General features: G+C 45.6%; 1 protein-coding gene across 2 annotated transcripts in view; it reads right to left on the reverse strand.

The window, feature by feature from the left end:
• The window catches only part of LOC120840898 (WD repeat-containing protein 44), a 52,541-nt gene that overhangs the window by 21,588 nt on the left and 8,695 nt on the right, over positions 1–22,258 (reverse strand). Inside the window, exons 6-14 of one of the 2 annotated variants that reach the window (XM_040211671.3) lie at positions 18,438–18,650; positions 12,568–12,704; positions 11,347–11,442; positions 7,830–7,915; positions 7,065–7,222; positions 5,903–5,947; positions 5,575–5,668; positions 2,693–2,751; positions 2,497–2,604 (exon numbers count right to left, since the gene is read on the reverse strand). In XM_040211671.3, coding sequence (XP_040067605.2) covers positions 2,497–2,604; positions 2,693–2,751; positions 5,575–5,668; positions 5,903–5,947; positions 7,065–7,222; positions 7,830–7,915; positions 11,347–11,442; positions 12,568–12,704; positions 18,438–18,650 — 996 coding nt within the window. The remainder of the gene's footprint in view (positions 1–2,496; positions 2,605–2,692; positions 2,752–5,574; positions 5,669–5,902; positions 5,948–7,064; positions 7,223–7,829; positions 7,916–11,346; positions 11,443–12,567; positions 12,705–18,437; positions 18,651–22,258) is intronic. The other variant, XM_042294121.1, reaches the window with a different exon arrangement.

A 22,258-nucleotide genomic window follows, 5' to 3' on the forward strand; every position in this document is an offset into this window, starting at 1 on the left:
AATATTGTGATAGTTTTCAGACGATAGATTAACTAAACAATGTAGGCGTGTTGCTGATAGAAGCTGCTATAATTTCTTTCCCACTTAACCGACAGACCTGAAATTTTGTTATGCACCCTCTAGCATGACCACCAACCTACACTGTAAATTTCATTTAAGACATGGGTTCAAACGTTGACCTTCCCAGGGGGTGTCCCCTTAAGAAAACTAATTCCTCGAAAATATTGTCTATTGTGGACAGTTCGGACAGCGCAAGACACTTCAAAACAAAATCAGCTTTCTTCATCTGGCAAAAAAAGTTGTCTATTGTGGGCTATTAGCCCTGTTGGGCACGCTTCATACCAAGAATCAATGCACTGCAGAGAAGTAACATCCGTGGAGCTCGCTTCTGCAGGCATTGCTTCTCTGCAGTGCGCCGGTGCTCGGTGAGAAGCGCACTCAACGGGGCCGCGAGAACAAAATGTATGAATTACATGAAAACGTCGCTCAAATTAAAGGGGTCATGAAACAATATCGAGTTGGAATGTTCATGACTTTATGGGGCATACTGTTCCTGGTCTGTCCCAAGTATACTCGCATGGACCGCCACTGATTCAGAAGCTTCTTGGTTGAGGTGAAATTGCGAAGATAAAAGGGGACTATTTCTTTCAGTCCTGCCTTTGCAAAGCTTCACGACGTAATTGCGGGATCGAAACCACCCGCCTGATGACAGTCGAGTGCGGTGCATGGATTGGACATGAGAACTCCGTGAGCACCACTGATCTCTATGACAATTGCTGGACCGCGTTTGCCCGCTCCGCGAATGCGGCCACTGGCGACCATCTTTTTGGTAGAGTGATATTACCTCTAGCCAAGGTGCAGCTGCTGCAGCCACTATAATCCATCCATGGCAGACAGCGTTGTGGCAGTTATGGTGGCAGGCTGCCATCAAAATAGCGTGGGTGATTATTCGCGCTTGATTGAAATTGTGTGACGAAACATGTTTTTGAAACCCGGCAAAGGTTTAACAAAATCGCAGCACCAGGGAAAAGCAGCACAGCACGCATTGAAAGTTGCATCGAAAGAAGCATCGAAAGCAGATGCCGGTACGAGTCTGCTTTCGATGCGAGCTGCACTGCTTTCCCCCAATGCTGCACTTTCGTAGAACTTTCGCCGGGTCCTCAAAGATGAGGCTACCGTTCACACCGGGTTTTAAGAATCTGCTTCGTCGAACAACTTCAATCAAGCACGAAATATCACCCACGCTACAGTGTACTAGATCCACGGCTATTTTATGGCAGCCTGCCGCCCATTGCGCTGTACATCATATTACTATGATGGCTAGAGATAATATAACTCTAGCAAAAAGATGGCCGACCGTAGCCGCATTCCCGTCCATAGGTGGAGCTGGTCAAACGCGATCCAGCAAATAGACATAGAGATCAGTGGTGAGCCCTTGACTTCGACTCGTAACTATCAATGGATTGGCGGATACTTGGGTAGTGGATCGTGTCCAGCCACTGCGGTGATGAGGATAGCCAAACACTAACAATGCCTGGAGCTCAGCACGTGTTTTCTACTTTGCCGACCCCAGCGCATGGCTACGACTAACGTTGGCGGCATAGGGTGGGCACGAAGCCACGTGGCCGCTTCTTCTGGCTCCGGGTTGAGGAGATGAACGACGCTCATATTTCTAAAATTTGTTTGACGACTGCCTTAGAAAAACTAAGGCAAAGTTATTCGGTTAATAACGTTAGGGTGTGATTCCAAGTAGTACCGTATATATTCGAATATAAGGCGGTCACGATTATAAGGCGAGGGGGCAGTTGAAGGACCCAAGAAAAAGAAAAAAAATCATCATATTGCTATACTGAGCTTCGAATATAAGGCAGGGTATGACTTTGAGACTACGGATTTTGGAAAAAAAACCTCGCCTTATATTCGAATAAATACGGTACTTAGCGAAAGTAGAAAAATCGTTTCATGGCACCTTTAAGCGGCTTATAATTACAGTGAGAACATAGCGGGACGATCAAAATTTCGAAATTTGTTTAAATTAATCAGATATACGAAATTCCCAAATTTGAAATATTGCGAGCCTACTGTATCTAAGAAAAATGGTCACTTATAACATCGTCAGACATATTTCAATTCCACACTGAAAGAATGACGTTGAAGGCGACACGGCGACTCATTTGATTTCCATGCATATAAAATCGTGTCAACAACAAGCCCCTTGATAAATTTCACACTGTGCGTTTTGTACCGGTACCGATAACCGTTATTATGCAAACGTGCAAAATACGTGCCACGAGCGAGCGCTGCGATTCGCTTCCAAGGGCACTCACGAACCGCACACTGGATGCTGCTCACAAAACTATCACAAACACATCAAGGGGCTTTACTCTAAACGGTTGTGACGTACCTGGTCAAACTAAACACGAATGTGTGAATCAACTTTTAATGAGGTTATACAATATGAATCAAACGCCAGTGAGAGCATCGACAGGGGCCTACCCTTGACCAGGACACGTCGAGGAGGTCCGCAGTGTGTCCCTCGTACAAGCAGAACGGCTTTGGCAGGAACGGTCCCTTCACGTCCTCGGGCTCTTCAGCATCGGCCTTCTGACCGAAAAAATGGTCGTCACCAGATTAACACAACAGTGATCTACTTGAGGCAGCTCTAGAGGCAGAGATAAAACCGGAATCTCACCTGCTTGTCGTCCTCCTCAGTAGTGCTGGAGCCCGGGTTTTCCTGAGAGTCTTTTTTGACTAGAGGAAACCATTGAAAGGAATGTGAGAATTCTATATTCTATACACAAAACCAGAAAAATTTGAGGTTGCATTTGAACCTATCCGTCAAACCGTCATATGCAGAATTGCACCTCATGAAGAATGCAGTGGATGCAAACTGCAGTCTTGGCATTCCATGTATGTGACACCCTGTCTAGCGTTATTATGTCCTCCTTTTGGGTAACTTCTTTCTTTTTTTTTTTTTTTTTCTTGTCTTCGAAGCTTTTGCACCTGCAAAAGTCCTCTCGAAGTGTCTCGGAGTCCTCTTTCTTGCCTCTCCTTTTTTCTTTTCTAATTTTTTTTTTTTTTTTACAGTTGTCTTGTATGGTTGGCAGATCTTGTGGCACAGGTGTTAGGCAGTTGGCCAACTTTGTTCAACCCTGGCACGCTTCACTTTAGTAAGAATAAAATTCTGTATTAAAAGAACAAGTCATACTCTGACGAATATGTAGCGTGCGACAATACACCTCTTAACTGCAACTTGTGCAGATTGGCTAGAACATTGCGTGCCTGGTACGGCTATGCTGTAATAGTACTGCTTTTGTTTTGCGGACTACAACAGCCTGTATCGGCTGTGCTTTGCGCAGGTATAATGCGAGTGAAAATGTAGGCTGAGGCAACTTCAATTTTTCCCAGCGTCTTGACGTCGCAACACCAGCAACATAGGACACCCGCATTCACACGCAGAAAGCACTCAAATTCAAATTGCAACGTTTTGTTATCATCCTTAAGGGGAGACAAGTCTTCGATGCTAAAAAAGTTCTTGAAATTTAATTAATTTAATTATTGACCTTCAATGTGTAGTAAAATTGCTAACAAAGGGTCAATGTCAGAAGTACTTCCAAAATTGTATTCTTTATACCTTGTAATATCTAGCCATGCAATAAAAATAATTTCATGTTGAGTAAATGTTTCTCTATTGTTCCTGAAAACAAGGGCAGGGGAATTTTAATTATCCTCAAGACTGATCTACTGACTGAAAAACTGACCAGATATTTGCAATCAGCAAAAAGATTGCACAAGCTTGCGCACCTCCATCAAACAATGAGGAAAGCTCCGAGACCAGTGTTTCCCATTAAAAGTCCAATTTTCTTGTACTATTAAGACACACAGTTACCCATTAATAGCACGTTTTATGTACCTCAAATGGCACTGAGAATTCTACCGTATTTACTCGCATAATGAACGCACCCCCCCCCCCCCCAACGAGCATCAAGATTTTGACTTTATTTTTCCCTCGCATAATGAATGCACCTCCAATTTTAGACTCCGCGAGTCTCAAACTCAGCTAGCTACCAAATGGCCAGGTCAAGTCAAGCCAAACCAAGCCACTCTCGTAATGGCTGCAAGTGCGTAGTTGTGGAAGTGATCAACCGAGAAATTGAGCAGCGTGCACACCTAATGAGGCTGGGGTTGAGAAATAGCCCAGCCCCGGACATGCTTCATCCATCGGATGCACTGATGTCAGTAAACATGCCGTCGTCTGTGGTCCGCTTTCAGACAGTGAAATCATGAAAGTGGTTAGGCCTACGACTGGTTGTGTTGCTTTTCGTGCTGAGCGAGTTTCGTAGGTCGCTTTTCCTTCGTAAGAAGGCACGCCGAAAGCACCCAAGATTAGCAATTTATAGAGCACGGGGACTGTGGCGAGCCCATTGATTAGTTGCGGGTGCGCCTCCGTCAGGGGAGACATGCCACAGTACACTGCCGAGTCATAATGGCACCTACGATGACATTTGCACAAAGTGTGTAAATGCAAAAAGTTTTACCTTGCGTGATGAACGCACCCCCCAAATATGTGCCAATTTTTCGGGAAAAACAGTGTGTTCATTATGTGAGTAAATACGGTAATTGATCTCCCTAAAACCACACAGTTATAAAAACAGTTTATTTCAAACCAAAACAAAGTTAAACCCCTGTCTAATTACTATCATCACCACCACAGGGAGTGGAGTCACGTGAAAATTTTGCGTGCCCGATTGGACGCTGCCGCCTCAAGTGTCTCAGAGTTGTTGGAGTTTCTCGCCAGTTTCGAGCCGGACTCGATCCCAACAGTTTGCGTTGCACTGCGAGGATCTAGGGAAATTTAGAAAACAACTGTCCAGTCACCCCGAAATCACCCCGTCTAAAGTGGTCTTGAGTGCTCTGTTTCGCTACATTGCCTGGAACACGTCCTAAACAGAGGTTCCTCGATTAATGCCAGAAGACGTCATGCCAGTGTAGTGTTGCTGGCCGCGATCCCGGCAGTGTCACAGCACCGCTGGTGCGTGCGGCAGACGCCCGTTCTGCGGGGGGTCGCTCTCCAGCTCGACAGTTCGCAAAAGCTTCGGCAGTCAGGAGTTGAGACGCCACGACAACGCTCGTTTTCACTCATTCTTTTACAGCAGAGCTGTTAAGGGCTAGTTTCCCCAGTTTCGTGTCCATGGACAAATAAATCTCGACACAACCCTCTAAACAGCTACTGCCATCCATGAGCGACGACGGCAACCTGACAACCAGCTTGCCGGTTGTCTGGTTGCAGCCGTCCCTCATAGATAGCGTCACATAGTACAGCTCCGCTGCTTTCCCTTCTTCACCAGAGTGGAAAGGCTAAAAGCTTCTTCTATGCCCGACCCCTAGAATTGCGACACCAAACAGCACAACAGTCCGGCTTTCGCGACGTCATTTGCTGCCACTTCGGGACCAGTCTCAATGCAGGAGAGGGACGCTAAGCACACCGGGCGGAGACGTGTTCTAGGCAACATAGTTTCGCCGAAATCTGAGCCGACGAACGAGCGAGATGTGCGAGGACGTGGGTAGACTCACCTTCCGCCTTGTACTTCTTCCTCATGTCATCAAAGTGCTCGTACGCGTCCCTGAGCACCCAGATCCGGAGGATGTTGTCTTGTCCTGCGGTTGCCTGTGTGGGATGGGGCATGCCCAAGGTAAAGCTCCTCCCCTTCGCGAGCTCCGAGGCTCAACCGCCAACAACTTGAGAAACGCGGGGCGGGCCTTATTACGCTCGCTTGCAATCTTGTTGACTGCGGAGCGATGATGAGATGCTTGGGACTCGCCATGCCCCGCGTTTCTTTAGCCGTCGGTGACTACGGCAACTACAGCACGCTGAGGATACGGAATTCCGAGGAAGACTCACCATGAGGCGCCCGCACGGCGAGAATTTCATGGTCCACACTGCTCCCTGGAAATAGAAAGAAAACGGCACAAGTCAGAAACCTGACGCCGAGATCAAGTGAGTTTCTTTCCACCATGTAATGTTTTGTTTTCATACATTTGGGGCCCATAAATCGTGCTTACTGTTTTCCTTGGCAAGACATTGTAAAAACAAACTGGGGCTTTAGTCTTCTTTCGAAAAAAAGAAGCTGGCAACTACATAAAACAAACCCTCGTGTTTGTTGTGCGACACAGTTACCGCGAACAGGCAGCAACCAGTTTTTCCTGCTTTTCTTTTAATTGAAAGTTTGTCATTAAAAGTACCCTACACACTAGTGTGGTGGAAAGTGTTCATTTGGGGCTCTAACCTAAGCGGTAAAGTTTGGTCACCACCAATAGTCCGCTCGAAGTAAAGGGCGAAAACGTGCCGATGACGTGTTCGCGCTAGCAGTGTCAAGCAGTGTACGAGCCTAATTTACACAAGCATTTAATAATATAGCCACACTGTACCTAACTTTTTCTATAAGCACCCACTGTACCAAACTTTTTCTATAAGCACCCAAACTATTGCTCTCATTGTTTTTTCAGCCATTCTTTGCTTACAGCAGATTACATTGGCACCTAAAATATATAGTCTTGCCACTTCAGAAATGCCAAGGTGTATATGCTGAATCCTTTAATTCAGGGGTTCTCAAACTGGGTTTCGCGAGCTGGTTTTATGGGTTCCGCAAACACCTAGATTGCACCCCCCCCCTCCCCCACTCCACCCACGCTGCGGGCTGCGCAGCAAGGCCCTGCAAAGCACCTTTATCTAACTTTGTACTGAGATTGCAATCGATATGGTGCGGATATATGAGAAGCAACACAAGCAAAATTGCCTCCGATTGCACTTATGCCTCTCGGTCGGCAAATATGAAGGGAGGGAGGGGGGGGGGGGGGGGGTTTCCGCAGCAATTTTTGAGGCTTACTGGGGTTCCGTGAGACCAAAAAGTTTTGAGAACCCTTGCTTTAATTCGAAGGAAAATCTGGATGATTAATAACTCTTCAGATCTCTATTCAGGGTGCATTTGTCAAGCAAAATAGGGGCTCAGCTTCCAAATGTGTTAATTTGTTTGTTTTTTGCGAGAGAGAGAACCACCTCTCACCGTGTGTTCGCCGACGATTTCCTGGACGACGCGGATAGAGTCGAAGTCAGCCGGCGCCTTGTGGCTGCTCGACGTCTTGATCTTCAGGGCCTCCCGAGCATCAGGAGATGCCTCGGTGTCGCTGCACTCCATTTCTTCGCTATGCCGAGAGTGCAGCTCTGCAAGGGGCCAAAATCGAATTGGAAGAGTCGGGGATACGGTGCCAAAATACTCGCAAACTTTTCCCAGTGGCGTCCGTCAAGCATAAAGTTGATCCTATGGAAAAAATCGGTGTATGCAGAATGTGTCGGTTTTGCATGGTCTGCTCGGAATCTACGGCATTTTGCACGGATTTTTCTCATCCTTCCACAATGTCAAATCACGGTATACGGTCACACGATGTGGTTACTCGGTCCCCTATATGGTCTCCTCTCTCCCACGGAACTTCTTAGTTTTTCCGCGACGTCAAATCACGCGACACAGTTGTACGATATGGTCGCGCGGTTATGGCTCGCTTTACTCGGGAATCCCAGCCATTACACTCATTTTGCGTTAAATGAAAAGCAGCCCCACTTCGTCTCACCACCTTGGCGGCCACACTCCACGGAACGACGCGTTTGAGCCGAGAAAAATCTAGCATGCCAAGCCCGAAACAGTGGCCACAAACAGGAGGTAAACAACACTCGTTTCGTGTCTGTCTTGTTTGTGGGGAAGTCAACGGCTCGAGGTACTACGCCCGGGGAGCAGGCGTGGGACAACCCCGAACCGGAGGTTACGGACACTCACTCTCGTCAGCCACGGTCTTGATCCTGCTGACCGTCTTGCCCACTTTCTTTCCCACCTTCTTGCCAATCATCTTGGTGAGGCGCGTCCTGGGCGGCAACGAAAAAGGCGGCGATAATGTGAAGCGGCAGACATCTAACTTCGGTGTCACGACTAGGGTGCCTGGAATGAGTCTCAGACTGGTGTTTACTGCGTCCTAAGACGCGATCCCATCCCTCGATTTCAGCCTGATGGCATCGTAGAAGTGTTGCGTTGTTGCCAGCCCTAACCCAGGCAATGTCACAGCAGCTGTGGTGAATGTGGCAGACGTCTCTTCTGTCACAGGTTGAAGACGTGTTCCAGGCACAATAGTCACGATTTTTACACCAAACATTATGGACAAGAAAGGCAACTACAGGAAGCCCTCATTAACTCGAAGTCAGAAAAGCTGGGAAAAAAATTTGAGATAGGCAAAGTTCCGAGATAGGCGAAGTACCACAATTTTCGCTGCACCGACCGTGCACTCTGCGCGCTGATGGTCGTGCCGGTAGACTTGACGCTGGCTCACACGGCGCGGTGGGGAGCACAAAACGACCGCAACAAAGTGACGGACAAGCAACACTCTTGGGATGGGAAAGTGAGACAGGGAAGCAAGAACAACGGATGAACACACAAAAAAAGAGAATGACAAAAAAAAAAGAGTCAAAGAGAACATTTAGCATATGAGAGAGAGAAACAGCAGCATTGAACATCAAGCAAAGCATTTTGAGAAGAAAAAAAGCAGGACTACCAACATTGTTAATGCATGTGTAAACGAGACTTTTTTTGTGTGTGTGTATTGCCACAAACACAGAGACAAAACTTGTTCTTTTTTTTTTTGCTTTTGAGTGTTTTTATTTTGGAAGTGGAGTTTTTCCACTAACCAATGTCTAGACCACCATGATCATGATGCGTGTAAGAACACTACTTTCTTTTGTTCTTTTTTGCATGTTGCTACATGCACAAAGGCGCAGCCTTTTGTTTTTTGCTTTTGAGCGTTTTTATTTTGGGATTGCAGTTTTTCTGCTAACCGATGTCTAGGTTAGCAGAAAAACAGTAGGTGCATTGTATGCCATGCCCAGTATCTTTTTTTTTTTTTTCTTTCATGGGTTTCTGAGATATTTGAAGTCTGTCCTGAAACCTTTCAAGATATGCAATGAGTAAATGCAATGTGCTTATCAGAGTTCTTTCCGCAACAAAAAAATATTTCCGCTTAATCAACATTTCAAGAAAGACTAGTTTGAGCATATTGAGAAATTAATGTAGCAGGCAGCAAGCAAAAAAATTGTGGTGGCTTAGCTCGGCTATGCCAGGATATACGTAGTGTGAGCATATGCGCACCAAATGAGAGGCACTATCAAGCGGCTCTGGTGCAACGTTAGACTTGGCTACTGCGCAACGGAGGCGCACAGCTGGGCACGCGGTGGGGCCAGTGCGTCTGCCGCGGGTATGACGTCACTCCTCTGGAATGCGCAAACTGGCGAGGCAGGCGCGGCGGCAGCGGAGCGCGGCAGCAGTGACGCCACACGGCTGTGCGCCGTGTGACGTCACTGCTCCTCGCGCTTGCGCAGCACTGAGCACGGCTCATTATGCAAGCCACGCGAAACTGCTCAACCTCGGCCAGTGTAGCTCACGCTACAAAAATGACCGACAGCCGTGCACACAGAGGTTGCGCTTCGGTGATGGTGCTGTGGCAGTGCATCGTTTTCCATTCCTGAATTAAAAGTTGTAAGCTAATAAAGTGAATAGTGGTTTTGCCTGAATATATTCACATTAAATACTGAATAGTTTCTCCAAGCCTTTCACAACTGTTGCAACATATTAAAACAAAACTTTTGCTGAACTTGTAAAGGTTGTTCCCACGCTTCCATTGTCCACTTCTAAGCTAATTTTAGTACAGCTATATCTACGAACTGTGGCCTCAGAAATTCCAATGCCTATATTTGGATACAAGTAAACGATTGACTTGACATAAAATTAAACCTACAGAGATGCCCAGCTATCCTTAAAGGGGCACTGACACATCAAAATCATATTTTTTTTTATTATCCGAAACGATTGAAAACGATGCAGGGACATTACCCTCAAAATTTGAGATTTGGGAATTCAGTATTCGTGAAGTAAAAAAACAATTTCCAAATGCCGAATTCGAAGTTCCCGCGCGATCGGCGCCGGTGCCTTGACGTCAAAAATTACGGAGACCTGAGAGTAGACTTCCTTTCACCACTCCCTGCTGTTGCCATGGCGACCCAAAGCGAGGAGGAAAGGAGCGAGCGCCCGGCGTTGCGGCGGACCGGTTTTGAGCGGTGTCGCCTGTTTTCCGTTGGAGGATACAAATCCAGGAGACGGCACCACAACGAACTCCCGATTTTTGGTATTTCAAAAAGAAGGGCCGTAGTGCGTTTGCAATTGCGTTAAAAAACATGTTTTAGGATTGCCGTAATTAAATGTTATAGAGATGTCGCCTACAAAGCTTCTAAATTTCCTGATTTTTGACGTCACCGATCAAAAGAAGCGAGGAGGCGAGAGGCGGGAAAATCAAACGCCAAAAATAAAAAAGCGCGCGCGCGCGCGGGAAATTTTTTTTTCGCGATGCGGTTTTTTTTGCGTGTTTATGACTGCAACTTGCATCGTTTTAGACAATAAAAATAAATACGACCTTTGGGGTGTCAGTGCCCCTTTAATCGAGAATATTTATAAATCTTCAATCTAGAACAGGGGTTCTCAAACTGGGTTCCGGGGAACACAGGGGTTCCACGAGCTGGTCTCATGGGTTCCGCGAACACCCAAATTGCAACCCCCCTCCCCTCCCCCTCCCCCCTGCCACAGGCTGTGCGGCAGGACCATGCAAAGCACCTTCACCTCACTTTGTACTGACATTGCGATTGATATGGTGGGGGTATATGGGAAGCAACACAAGCAAAATTGCCTACAATTGTACATCTGTTGCTTCTCGGTCGGCAAATAGGGAGGGGGGGGGGGGGGGGGGGGTTCCGCGGCAGTTTTTGAGGCTTCCTGGGGTTCCGTGAGGCCAAAAAGTTTGAGAACCCCTGATCTAAAATATATAAAAAAGAAAGAAAATTAACGAATAATGAATGCAGGTTGCCAAGGAATCTCTGCCTAACATATACTCTCGCAAAGTACACACAGTTTATTTTACAAATTTTACTGCAATGTTGATATCAATGTTCACAAAGTATACATTTCTTTTTATATCCTCATTTGAAAGTGTGCTTTTTTTCCTAAGCACACGACTGCCCTGCGACGAAGCGAGCTCCGCGGGTGCTGCTTCCCCGCAGCGCACCGGTGCATTGTAAGAAGCGCGTTCAACGGGGCTAACCTAACCCGATCGGCACTTCGAAAAGTACAAATAAGTATCGCAGTTCACCTCGAAGAGACTATTGAATAGTGTATTATTCGAAACTGATATTCAAACCCTATGCCATAACCATGCCGTTCAGCCCCCTAATCACGTATCTGAGCAGAGAGTGCTGCAGCTTACGCTCTCTTCTTGAGTGTGTTGGAGTCCGACTGGTCTTGGGAAGACTGCCGGAAGTCTATGCTCTCCTCGTCCGATTCCCGGTTCTTATCCAGGTGGCTGCACACAGGACAGTAGCAGATGCATTGGCAGGGACACAGGCTAACACAAAAGCGGTTCCCACAACATGTTTGACAAGGTTGACAATCGTCAATAAGGACAATGATGGTGAGGTGCTGTGGATGGTTGTCTCTTGAATGCGAGACATTGGCGCTCGTATCCGGAGCCTCCAATACCCTTTCCACGACTTCTAATTTACAATATCACTAGTACATCAATTGATTTTATGGTCTTGGAACACATTGCACATCAAAGAAAGCGTGGAATTTTATAACATTTCTCAAAGTACTCGAAAATACCCCAACTTTCCAAGATCATCAAACTTCCCCGTGAAATCCAGGCTGTCCCAGATTTTACCCGCTAGTATTCACACCATTTCTAAAGATTGATTCCACAGTACTATACTTTCTTTCACCTCAAAAATCAAAAAGAAAAAAAAAAAAAATTTTTTCACTTTTTGTCAAGCTTTAGTAATTTCTATTTTTTCCCCCTTTGTGTGCTGAATAAGATACTTGAATGTTTGTTTAAAAAATGGCAAATTTGTTAGTTCACCAGAATGCAAACGTCTCTAGAGCAAAAAACATGGCTCCTTTCTCTCGTCACCAAATCTTGATCGAACTACTTTGCGCAGGGCATGAGTATATTACAAAACCTTTTTTCCCGAGGTGACGAGTATACTAATACCGAAGTCGGTAAAGTTCCTCTGCGACATTCCCGTCCCGTTCCCCACAAAGTGCACGCACCGCACCGTAATGTTTAGTGTGGCTTAGAGTCACAAAACAAGCTACGCTTCACTGCAACAACAGTTCAGCCATTCAGTGCTTGAAATCATTGTTGCCAGTTACCCAAAGCTCCATCTGAAATAGCACAATATGCTTTTCTGCTTTCCAGGAATGCAGTCCGGAACAAAGCAAGACGACATTGCCCGAACTTCCCGACAATAAATCTAAGCTAAAAAAAAAACACATTTTTCAAATCGTGACGATCGCCAGTTCTGCCCGCTCAGCAATAGGCACCAAAATCGCGGCGCCCACAAGACGACCAAGTAATGAAGTGTGGATACTCCGAGCGTAGCTTACGTAGTCGCTCTAGTGCAGCTTCCTGCCACTGGGTGAAGCAACCCACCTGACGTATTCCGAGGTGATGCGCATGATGTGCAAGGCCAGCGGGTTGAGGCAGCGCGGCAGCTTCTCTTCCGCCACACTCAGTGGGATCTTTTCCCCAGTGTCCAGGTTGAGGACTTCCACCTGGTCCAGGATCTCCTGCGACAACAGCCGAAAAGCGTTTGTTCCAAACGCGGGGATGCAGTGATGGCACGAGAGGGGGAAAGCTTTCCTGGAGACCACAGCTTTTCTTTGGAATTATGTTATGTTGCTTAATTATTTGTCTGTTCCACAATACTGTTGACCCCTTGTTGAAGTCACTGCTGGAGCACGTTAAAACAGAATTGCAGCAAAATACCAGTGTTAGAACAGCAAAGAACAATGTCAATGGCAGTGATGGACTTTTTGTCAATCATTGATGTTGACGTTTTGTAGCAGGCAAAATGTTGGTTTGCAGCAGTCGTTCACCCTTTTGGAGCAGATCCTAAAAAGTGTTAGCACATCACTTAAAAATTAAACAATGATTACATCACTACCGTAAAGTTCTAAGAGAGCGCCCACCCCCAAGAGATAGCCCATTCCGTTTTTCTTGCTACTACCGTAAAATACCGGGCAAGCGACCACTCAGAATTTCGAGATAATCATAAAAAAATGGGGGATGAGCGCTTGTCCGGTCATCAATTCTACATATCAATGTACAGCGCATATTTTCTCAGATCTTACAAATTTGGGTATGGGCGCTTAATGTGGAATTGGCGGATGCGCAATAATCTACGGTAAATATTTATAACGTAAAAATTCCAAAACATTGCCGACCGGCAATGCTTCGGTTCCCGTCGGACGTCACACGATCTCCGACGGGAATCGCATTGATTGCACAGTTTGCTGTACCGGCATGTCTGACAAGCGAGTTCATAGTGGGTTCCCGTATTTTTGGCCGCGATCTGCACGCGATATCGGCTCCCGTAACACGCGAGTTGTTCCTGCGTGTATGTTGCACTGTGAAATGCGAATCTGCTGCATCTGCAATCTGTGGTATCCGTTCCTCTGACATGAAATTTGTAGCAGATCCCCGTGTTTTTGTCCGCAATCTGCGCACGCAAGTTCGATTCCATGCGATTTGGTCCCATTGGTTCTGAGTGTATATTGCTTCATGACATATGATTGTGCTGCATTCGCGATCTGCAATATTTGTTCCCGTAACATACGAGTTTGCAGCGAATTCCTGCATTTTTGTCCGCGATCTGCGTGCACGATCAGTTCCCGTGACAGGCACGTTAGTAGAGTGTTCCCATGTGTTTGTTGCATCATAAAACTTGAATCTGCTGCGTCTGCAATTTTCACTATTCGTTCCCGTGAGATGCGAGTTCTTGGTGGGTTTCCGCGGGTCCTTCACACCGTGAAACACAAATCTGCTGTGTCTGCAACCTGCGGTATCCTTTCCCATAATGCAGGAGTTCATAGCGAATTCCCGCGTGCTTATCGCACTGTAAAATGCGAAGTTGCAGTATCTGCGATATCAGTTTCCGCGTCACGTGGTTTGTGGCCGGTGCCAGGGTATTTTATCATTATTTTTGTTAAAGTTTTGCTGTGGCATCCCCAAAGATAGCCCCCATTTCATATTTTTCACCGTTTACAGTCAAACCCGTTTATAACGAACAGTAGGAAACGCTACCATCAGTTCGATATAGCGAAAACCATTTACAACAAACTTTCACGATGCGTTCGTTGTAAGGCGAAAGCTTCTCTTTCTTTCTCATCTCTTCGCTTCCGCCTTGTAACAAAGCACTAAAAAAAATTTTTTTTTTTTTTTTTTTTGCAGTTTGTTGTTTTAGTTTACCTGCCCTTTTGAATCGCTTCTTTTTGTAAACAACCGCTTTAAAAAATTTTTTTTTTTTTTTGCATGCGTGTTTGCAGGCAGTTTTTTTTTAGCTTTTTTACCCCCTGAATCGTTTCTCTTCGCTCAATTTTGTTCACGACTTGAGCTTTTGGAACTTTCTTTTTCTTTTCTACTTTTTTTGGGAGGAAGAGACAGGCTAGAAGACGACTGTTTGCGCATTTTTGGAAGCCTTCCCAAGGTAAAAACGTTTGATATAACAAATACATTGTTCGCTATAAAAAGTACTTTTTACATAAATTTTTATTTAAATTTTTTGCGAGTTAGATATTGACAATAATTCACTGTACATGGGTCCGTTCTAAACGGGTTTCACTGTATCTCTTCATTTTGGGTGGGCGTTCTTTCAGAAGTTTACAGTAAGTGACTAAATCTTTGATAAAAATTGAGGGTTCATCTTTGATTTGATGTATATTATTATGTTTTGTAATTAAAATACATATAAATGATCAGAAGAAGTACATGGCACACAACTGTCTTTTTAGAAATAAGGCTCAGGTCAAAGTAGGTTCCGTTTACAATAGGAATTCAGGAAAAAAAATGGTTAAAAAATTAACCATAGCAAGATACTTCAGTTGAGATAAGGTGTCTCTCCCTCTCCCTCCTTTATGCTCCCAATTAATGTAGCCTGTCAATATCATTTATGTAAAATTCCAGAAAAAAACTAGCATATCTGCTATAACGTCGATCAATAAAGATATTTCCACCAAGATTTACAAACCTACAACACTCAAGTATCTAATATCATACTATACTGCAAACCTCTCCTCCAAATATTAAAAAAGTTGCAAAGTTGAGCTTTAAAAGTGACACTCCTAATTCTGCAAGAGTTAGCAGCATCGGAGCCAGACTTGAGTCACAGTTTGGGATCCTTTCGATCAACTGCTTCACGAACAACTAACTTGACTTCATATTCAGAAAAAAAGGTCCCCTTATTTTGTTCCAATATTTTCTCGCCACCACCCTTTAAAATTAGGGGTCGAATTACAATAAAGATTAAAAAAGGATGACCAGTAATAGTACTGAGCATCATTTCCGAGCCCATCGCACTAGCTTGGTGCTCCCCCGCACAAACCACTTTTCCTAACGCCCCAATGACACGCAAGTAAGCTCGACGCTAGCGTGCCCGTGCAAGGAGGTGAGAGTTGACGCGAGCGGCGATAGTGCAACGGTGTGGAGGCATGTGGCAGAGATGAAAATCAAGTGACCTTGTCAGGAGCACGAGAACCTGGTTCTGTCTTATCACAGCAGCCGCCATACAACCATTTTATTTATTTTTCTCGCGATTTCTAGCTCTGTGACATTGCCCACATCGTCGTTTGGAAGTACAAACGATGACGTGGCCAGCGCAATAAACGAGCAAAGTTGAACTTTGGTGAGTAGAAACACCCTGAAATATGTGTTTCTACCACTTTTCTTCTCTTATATGTCTTTCAATATTAGTGTCAACCAATATTAAACTATCTCGTGCTTTGTTCCTGGTGCAGGTATGGCGGTATTCTGTGTAAAAATGGCATTTTGGCGCGACATGCAGCAGACTTTTGTTCATGGCACAATTCGGCGCAAATGGCGAAGCACTTCCATCACAGCAATATTCGCAACTCCAGTTCGCCGCTCGCCCTCCCGTGGACGAAAGGAAAGCCAGAGAAACGGGGATGGCACCGGCAACGATGGAGTGGAAGCGTTGGCAGGGGCTGTCGGGCTTAATGCGTGAAGCCGTTTTAATGAAAAAAGTGAGCGTGTTAAAATAGAAATTTTTGTGCTCCGCCTTGCAACAGCGTTGCACGAGGACTGGGATGTCTAATTTCATTAGGGACCTTTCGTATATCGCATACGATGCGGATTTCTGGTCTTGTGCATGACCGCCAGCTCCATCTGTGCTCAACGTGACAGCAAACGCTCCCGCTAGTAATGTAGGGCTCTAGCGTACAGTCTACGAAAAGTCTATTCATTGCCCTCAGTAGGAGGAAACTGGTCGTGCAACTATGTGTCGAGCAATACACATCGGCGTTGGGTTTGTGTTTTAAGGCCGTAGGAACATGAGCATTCATTCCAAGCACTTTTAAAAGATTGAATATGCATACTTGCTTTCAGGTAATTACAAAGTAAATAAAAAAATTCCCAAAGAATTTTAAGCATGTCTGTGTTAGCCAGCCGTTTGTGACGAGAGCTTAGAACGGGCAGTTTTGGCGAGAGGGGCGGCAACGTTGCAAATAACACTGTACAAAAAATGCACGCTATATTAAAATATTTATTTTTGATAGAGCAATAAATGAAACCCCTAAGCACGCCGATTATGATAATAGACAGTTTTAGCATAACGTTACCGCAGGCTACCGTGAGCACGGCAATGCTCCTGGCGCGCGCTGAAAATTGTGCTTCAGAGGCGCAGCGCGAGCTTCCAGTTGTAATTTTACCCCTTGGTAGCCTGCGGTAACAAGCTTTCTAACAATAACCATAGAGCAGTTTGATCACGTATTGCAATGCACTAAAACCGAGACGGTTTTGTGGCACAAAGACATCAATACTGTGAACGCTGCCATGAACAGTAACGTGGCCGGCGCTAGAAAAGAAGGCAACGGTTCTCAAGCTAACAAAAAGTTGCCGAATGCAAACGGAGGCGTAACCTAAAACAAGGCGCGCAGGCTTAACCTGAAGCAAGGCACTATTTATGGCTTTTTTTAAGCCCACAAGACGTAATAAAGGCTAGTTTTTTAACCTGCTGATTTTTCGGACTGCTCTATTATTCGGACGTTTTTTCGGTCCCTGCGAAGTCCGAATAATTGGTCGGCGACTGTATTACAACAATATCATCCCTATTTGTGGCATAGCATGAGCTCATTACATGCACACCATCTGGCATTAAAAAAAACGTTCACAGATGGAACAGACTGAATTGGCAGGTTTGGATGGTCCCACCAACTCCAGGCAAGTAGGCCTTGCTTATAATGAATTCTTTTAGAATCGACATCTTGGTGTGGTGGGCACTTTTAACGGGTCCATTAATTCGCCTATCTTTTTAATACGAAGGAAATTTTGACACGGGTGGTTGTGTTCCACACTCACCGAGATATATTGTGTGAATAACGCCTAACTCGTGCGCACTAAGTGTGAAAAAGGTGACCGACAAAATTGTGCAAGAGAAAAAGCAGGCATGCATGACCCCTGGAACAAGAGGATTCCGGCCCATCACAGAAAGTTAACAGAATTAAACTACCCTATTTACTAGAATACAGGTTGACCCCACACTAAAAAATTCCGCAAGAATAATAAAAACATACTTGAACATAGGTCGAACACAATTTTTAAGAAAGAGGAAGGGAAGAAAATTCGCGCAGACATTTATTTTGCAGCATCCCTAGCCCCTAGCCCCCCCCCCCCCCCCCCCCCCCCCCCCCCCCCCCCCCCCGGCTAAAACACAATGGTCAACTGCACTCGCCGCATTACAGTCTAACTTGCACATGACCCTGCCACGTCACTATTTCAGCGATGTAGCGTAGCGAGCAACGAGCTAAAATGTTGAGAGGAGTCACTTTGCACAATGGTTGAATGGTGGCTGCACCGGTAAGGCAAAGCCAGTCTATCCTACTCCCGATAAAATCGCACGATTATCGTGCCATTCACGTGCCTTTACGCTGCAGCACCGTACACCATTCACGCCTACTAAGCCGACAGTGCGGTGGGAACTACGCGCTCGCCAACAAATCGACCGTGGGCTGTTGCTCTCCAGCTCGACAGTTCACGGAACTTTTGACAGCCGGGGGTCGGGACTCTGCGACGATGTTGACACCCGTGTTCGCTCATACCTTCTCACGGGACTTCTACGACCGACTGCCGGGATCGCGACATCCGGTGACGCAACGTGCCGGGCTCCCGTGACGTCGTTTGTTGCCACTTTGGGACAGCTTTCGAGGCACGGGTGGTAAAGGACGCAAAACGCACTAGCCACAAACATGTGCCAGGCACCCTGGCGTCGGTCGACCCGCCGGCCGTACCTTGTCTGTGAGCGCTCGCCCGGAGTCCGAGCGCGTGCGCATCACCATGTTGAGCTGGCGCAGGCTCCCTTCGGGGGTCCGGTGGGGGCTGTGTGGCACAAACAGCGGCTGCTTCTCGGGCGATTCCCGGGAGACTCCATCGCCGGCCCCGGAGTGACGACCCAGGGAACGTCTGGACTCTGACCGGCGGGGGCCCCGGTCCCTCTCGTCGTCCTGAAGGGCAGGACAAAGAATAAGAAAAAATGGCACCGCAATCGCCGTACAAGCTCTTCGCAATCAATTGCTTTTGGTGTTTACACGGTATAAAGTTGTTAGATTAGCAAACCTATGTAACTATCAGCTCCTAGTTTCATATAAGCAAAACTAAGAAGTGAATGCAGCTATTTCCTATGAAGTCTGAACATCTTTACGAATACTAACTGCCATTAAATGCATTTAGACAGAACATACCTGTCCACACTACCTACCAACTATGCTCTCACATCCCAAAGAATATATTCTACCACCTTTATCAGACATGTTGAATCACAGGAGACAGTTAAGTCATAACTCGCCACCTGATGGCTTAAAGGGTAACTGCAAAGAAAAAAAGTTTTTTTTAAACAGCCAGTTGGGACAAGCATGTCAAAAAACAATTTTTCCGTGAGAAAAAACATTTTTTCATTTTTTACAGCAATATTCATTGCGTGAGACTGATTTTAGTTTGCGGCTATTTCGCCCGTTTTAAATCGCTCGCCACGAAGTTGGGATTCCGTGACGTTGAACCCCAATCGGCAGCTATACTTCTCATTGGCTAAGAGTTTGATTGACAGCTTAGATCTTGGTTGTTAAACCTTTGTTATATGTTGAAATTTCCTTTTGAGCGGTATATTTTTACTTTTAAAGAATAACCCATGTGATCAGAGTTATTATTCTTTACAAAAGGTTTACAAGACGGGCACTTCCGCTTAGATTCATACCATAACAAGCAAAAACTTCACCATTCTTTCATGGCAGCCGAAGTCTCCGCTACTACCGCTACCGCTTGTCTCGCCTACCTCGACTAATCGTTTCGCCGAAGTGATCAGTGTTTCGTGCTGACCCAGGTGCTTGAGTGAGACCTCTTGAAGTGAAGTAGTGTGTGTTTTGCAGCTGTCGCAGGTGTTAGTGTTAGGAAGCTATGCGGGGTTTTGGCTTTCATAGCTCGGTTCTTTCGTTTTCCTCTTTGCTTGCTTAGCGTGTTGTTTTTTTTTGTTTTTTTTTTTTTTGCGCTTGCAAATGCTGATTTTTTGAAATGTCAGATGAGTGATCCTAACAGCGAGCCTTCCAGCAGCCATGTCACCCCGAAAAGAATGCTATTTGGCTGGAGGCAATCGAGCGTTCGCGTAGTGAAAAACGTGTCCAGTTATGTTCTTGTCTTATCACTCCGGAGGCCGTCGAGATTCGCACCGGGTGCCCCGGGTGCATCGAGAGTCCGCGACCAGACACAGCTGTTACCTAAAAAACCAAGCACAGCCAGGTGACTATGTAATAGCTGTCCGCAGAAGCCCTCGGACGTTCGAATTCTGCGTCAGCAGACAGATTTTTTTTCTCGGCTTTCGAACCATCTTACGTAAATTGTTTGAATGAATATGTACTGTTATCGTAAATCTTGGCTTGTGATCGCAGCTTTGTAGATTATCATATTCGTTTTGCTGGAGAGACGCAAACAACGGGCATAAATCGGTTGAATATTCCGCATACCTTGCAAAAGCACTTCCCCAGTCACCTTGCGAAAAGTGCGAAACACGAAGTCCGCACCGTCCCGACTTACCAGTCTTTAACCTGCTTTAGAGCAGTTTGTACCTGCTAGTAGGTATGTCTACCGAAACTTGAAACTAGAGGCAGTGCCAGAGAGCAAGGAGACAAAGTTCGGAAAGCTTGCTCGCCCTCCCCAATTTCTGAACTTTCAAGTGATTGTACCGTAATAAATGCACAACGCCTCTTCCCAAAATAAAAAAAAAAGCACTATGTTCACTACGTAAAAAATGGTCTCAGTTCATGCATCATTGGGCAGGTAGGAAATCTTGCCCAAATGTATTCACACCGCACGATGAGCGCAACACGTCGCTGTGCAAACGCAGTCTTCGCAGTTCATTGTACAATTAAAACGACGTAATTTTGTTGAAAACGCCCGCAGCTTTTTACTCACGGTATGCGTCGGGAATCTATCACATTTGGAAACGGAACGAAGGAAGATTTACTTTTAAAAACGCTGGCCGCGTCCTCCTGGACCAGTCTGACTGGATCAGCTGAGGACGACGGGACTGAACCCATTTAACCTCAACCCCACAACAGCCAATTTGCGCTCCGTGTCGGGTGTCTACTTCCAAGCACTGTACCACACACACCACGAACGTTTCAACTCTTTGTCGCAACGCCGTGTTGCACCAAACAGAACGAGATCGCCGAAGTTAATGCAGCGCTGTCGTGAACGTTGGCTTGTGGCTGCACACTCGTGGACCCTGTGACTCCCTTCGCTTTCAAAGCACACACGACGATTACGAATGATACTTTCCGTCTTCCGGGAACATCACAGGGGCACTCCTCCGGTCATGTCTTCGCTATGTGCTCGCAAACCCCGCAGCTTTTCGTGTACCGTCAAACCAAAACAATACCGGCGCCATGTTTAGCGTGCGTTGTTGCCAGATCTTACCGGAAGTCGAGACGCTGCGTCGTTCAACTCAGCAGCCAAGTCAACAAAAAAGAGCAAATCGAAGAGTGAGGGGCGGGGCGTAGTTCTCCTCCGCGGCGGTCGAAAGAGCGGGACTTTCAAATGTGGAGATGTTCTGACTCTGACTAAATTACGTCCTGTGACGTAAATATTGCTAAAAAAAAATTATTTTTTTCGCAGAACATTTGTTTTGTGACATGCTTGTCCCAATTAGGCTGTTTAAAAAAACTTTTTTTTCTTTGCAGTTACCCTTTAAATGTACAAAACAACTCATCTTGAAGTACAAAACAGTGAGCGGAACAAACATAACTGCAAAGGAATCGCACGGCAAACATATCTCGAACACATTTCGTCTGCTGCACCCGGAAGAAAAAAATTAATAAAAAATTGCACAGTTGGGTGTAGCCACGTGACTTCCACCACACACTCTTTCCTCTACATATCTCCGTGCGGTGCGTGGGTTTCGGTTTCAGTTTCGAGCAGTTGCGTGTTTGGCTTTATTAAGGGGGGACACTGGCTAGAGGTCAAACTTTCGAACTACTCAAGTGATCGGAATGAAATTTGCAGGGGAGATTTAGCTTCAGATGTAGGTGCACTGTGCAAGCTTTCAGCCCTCTAAGACAAATTTACATACCTGCATAAGACGATGTGTCACTTTTCACTAAGAAATCTATGATATGCAAATTAAGCTATTAAGCATCATTTTGACTGCTTGAATATAAAGTGGGGGATATGGGACCTCGGGCTATCTAGTTTTAATAACTTAAATGTAAATATTTCAGGAAGAGTTATTACCTGAATCTATGCGATGCATATCTGTCCTCCGTCAATTTTTGAAAACTTAGTTTTTTATCACTGAGGACTTCAACCTAAAACAAAATAAAGTAGATAGCCCGATTCCTGAGTAAATTTCAGTTCAGAAACATCTTGATTGTGGTATCAGAATACTTTCACCTTCGAACAAAAGATTCCTTCGTATGAAATTTGCAGCAAAAAGTGGAACTGAGAAAAATGCATTCTAACATTGAACACCTTTACTTTGTTACTGCCTCACAATGTGTTGAAAATATTTTATATCAACGTAACTATTTGGCGTATGGTTATCAAATTTGGTGTAAGGGTGTATAAT

Source organism: Ixodes scapularis, unplaced genomic scaffold (assembly GCF_016920785.2).
Source record: "Ixodes scapularis isolate PalLabHiFi unplaced genomic scaffold, ASM1692078v2 PGA_scaffold5__190_contigs__length_132052651, whole genome shotgun sequence".
NCBI classification, from domain to species: Eukaryota; Metazoa; Arthropoda; class Arachnida; order Ixodida; family Ixodidae; genus Ixodes; species Ixodes scapularis.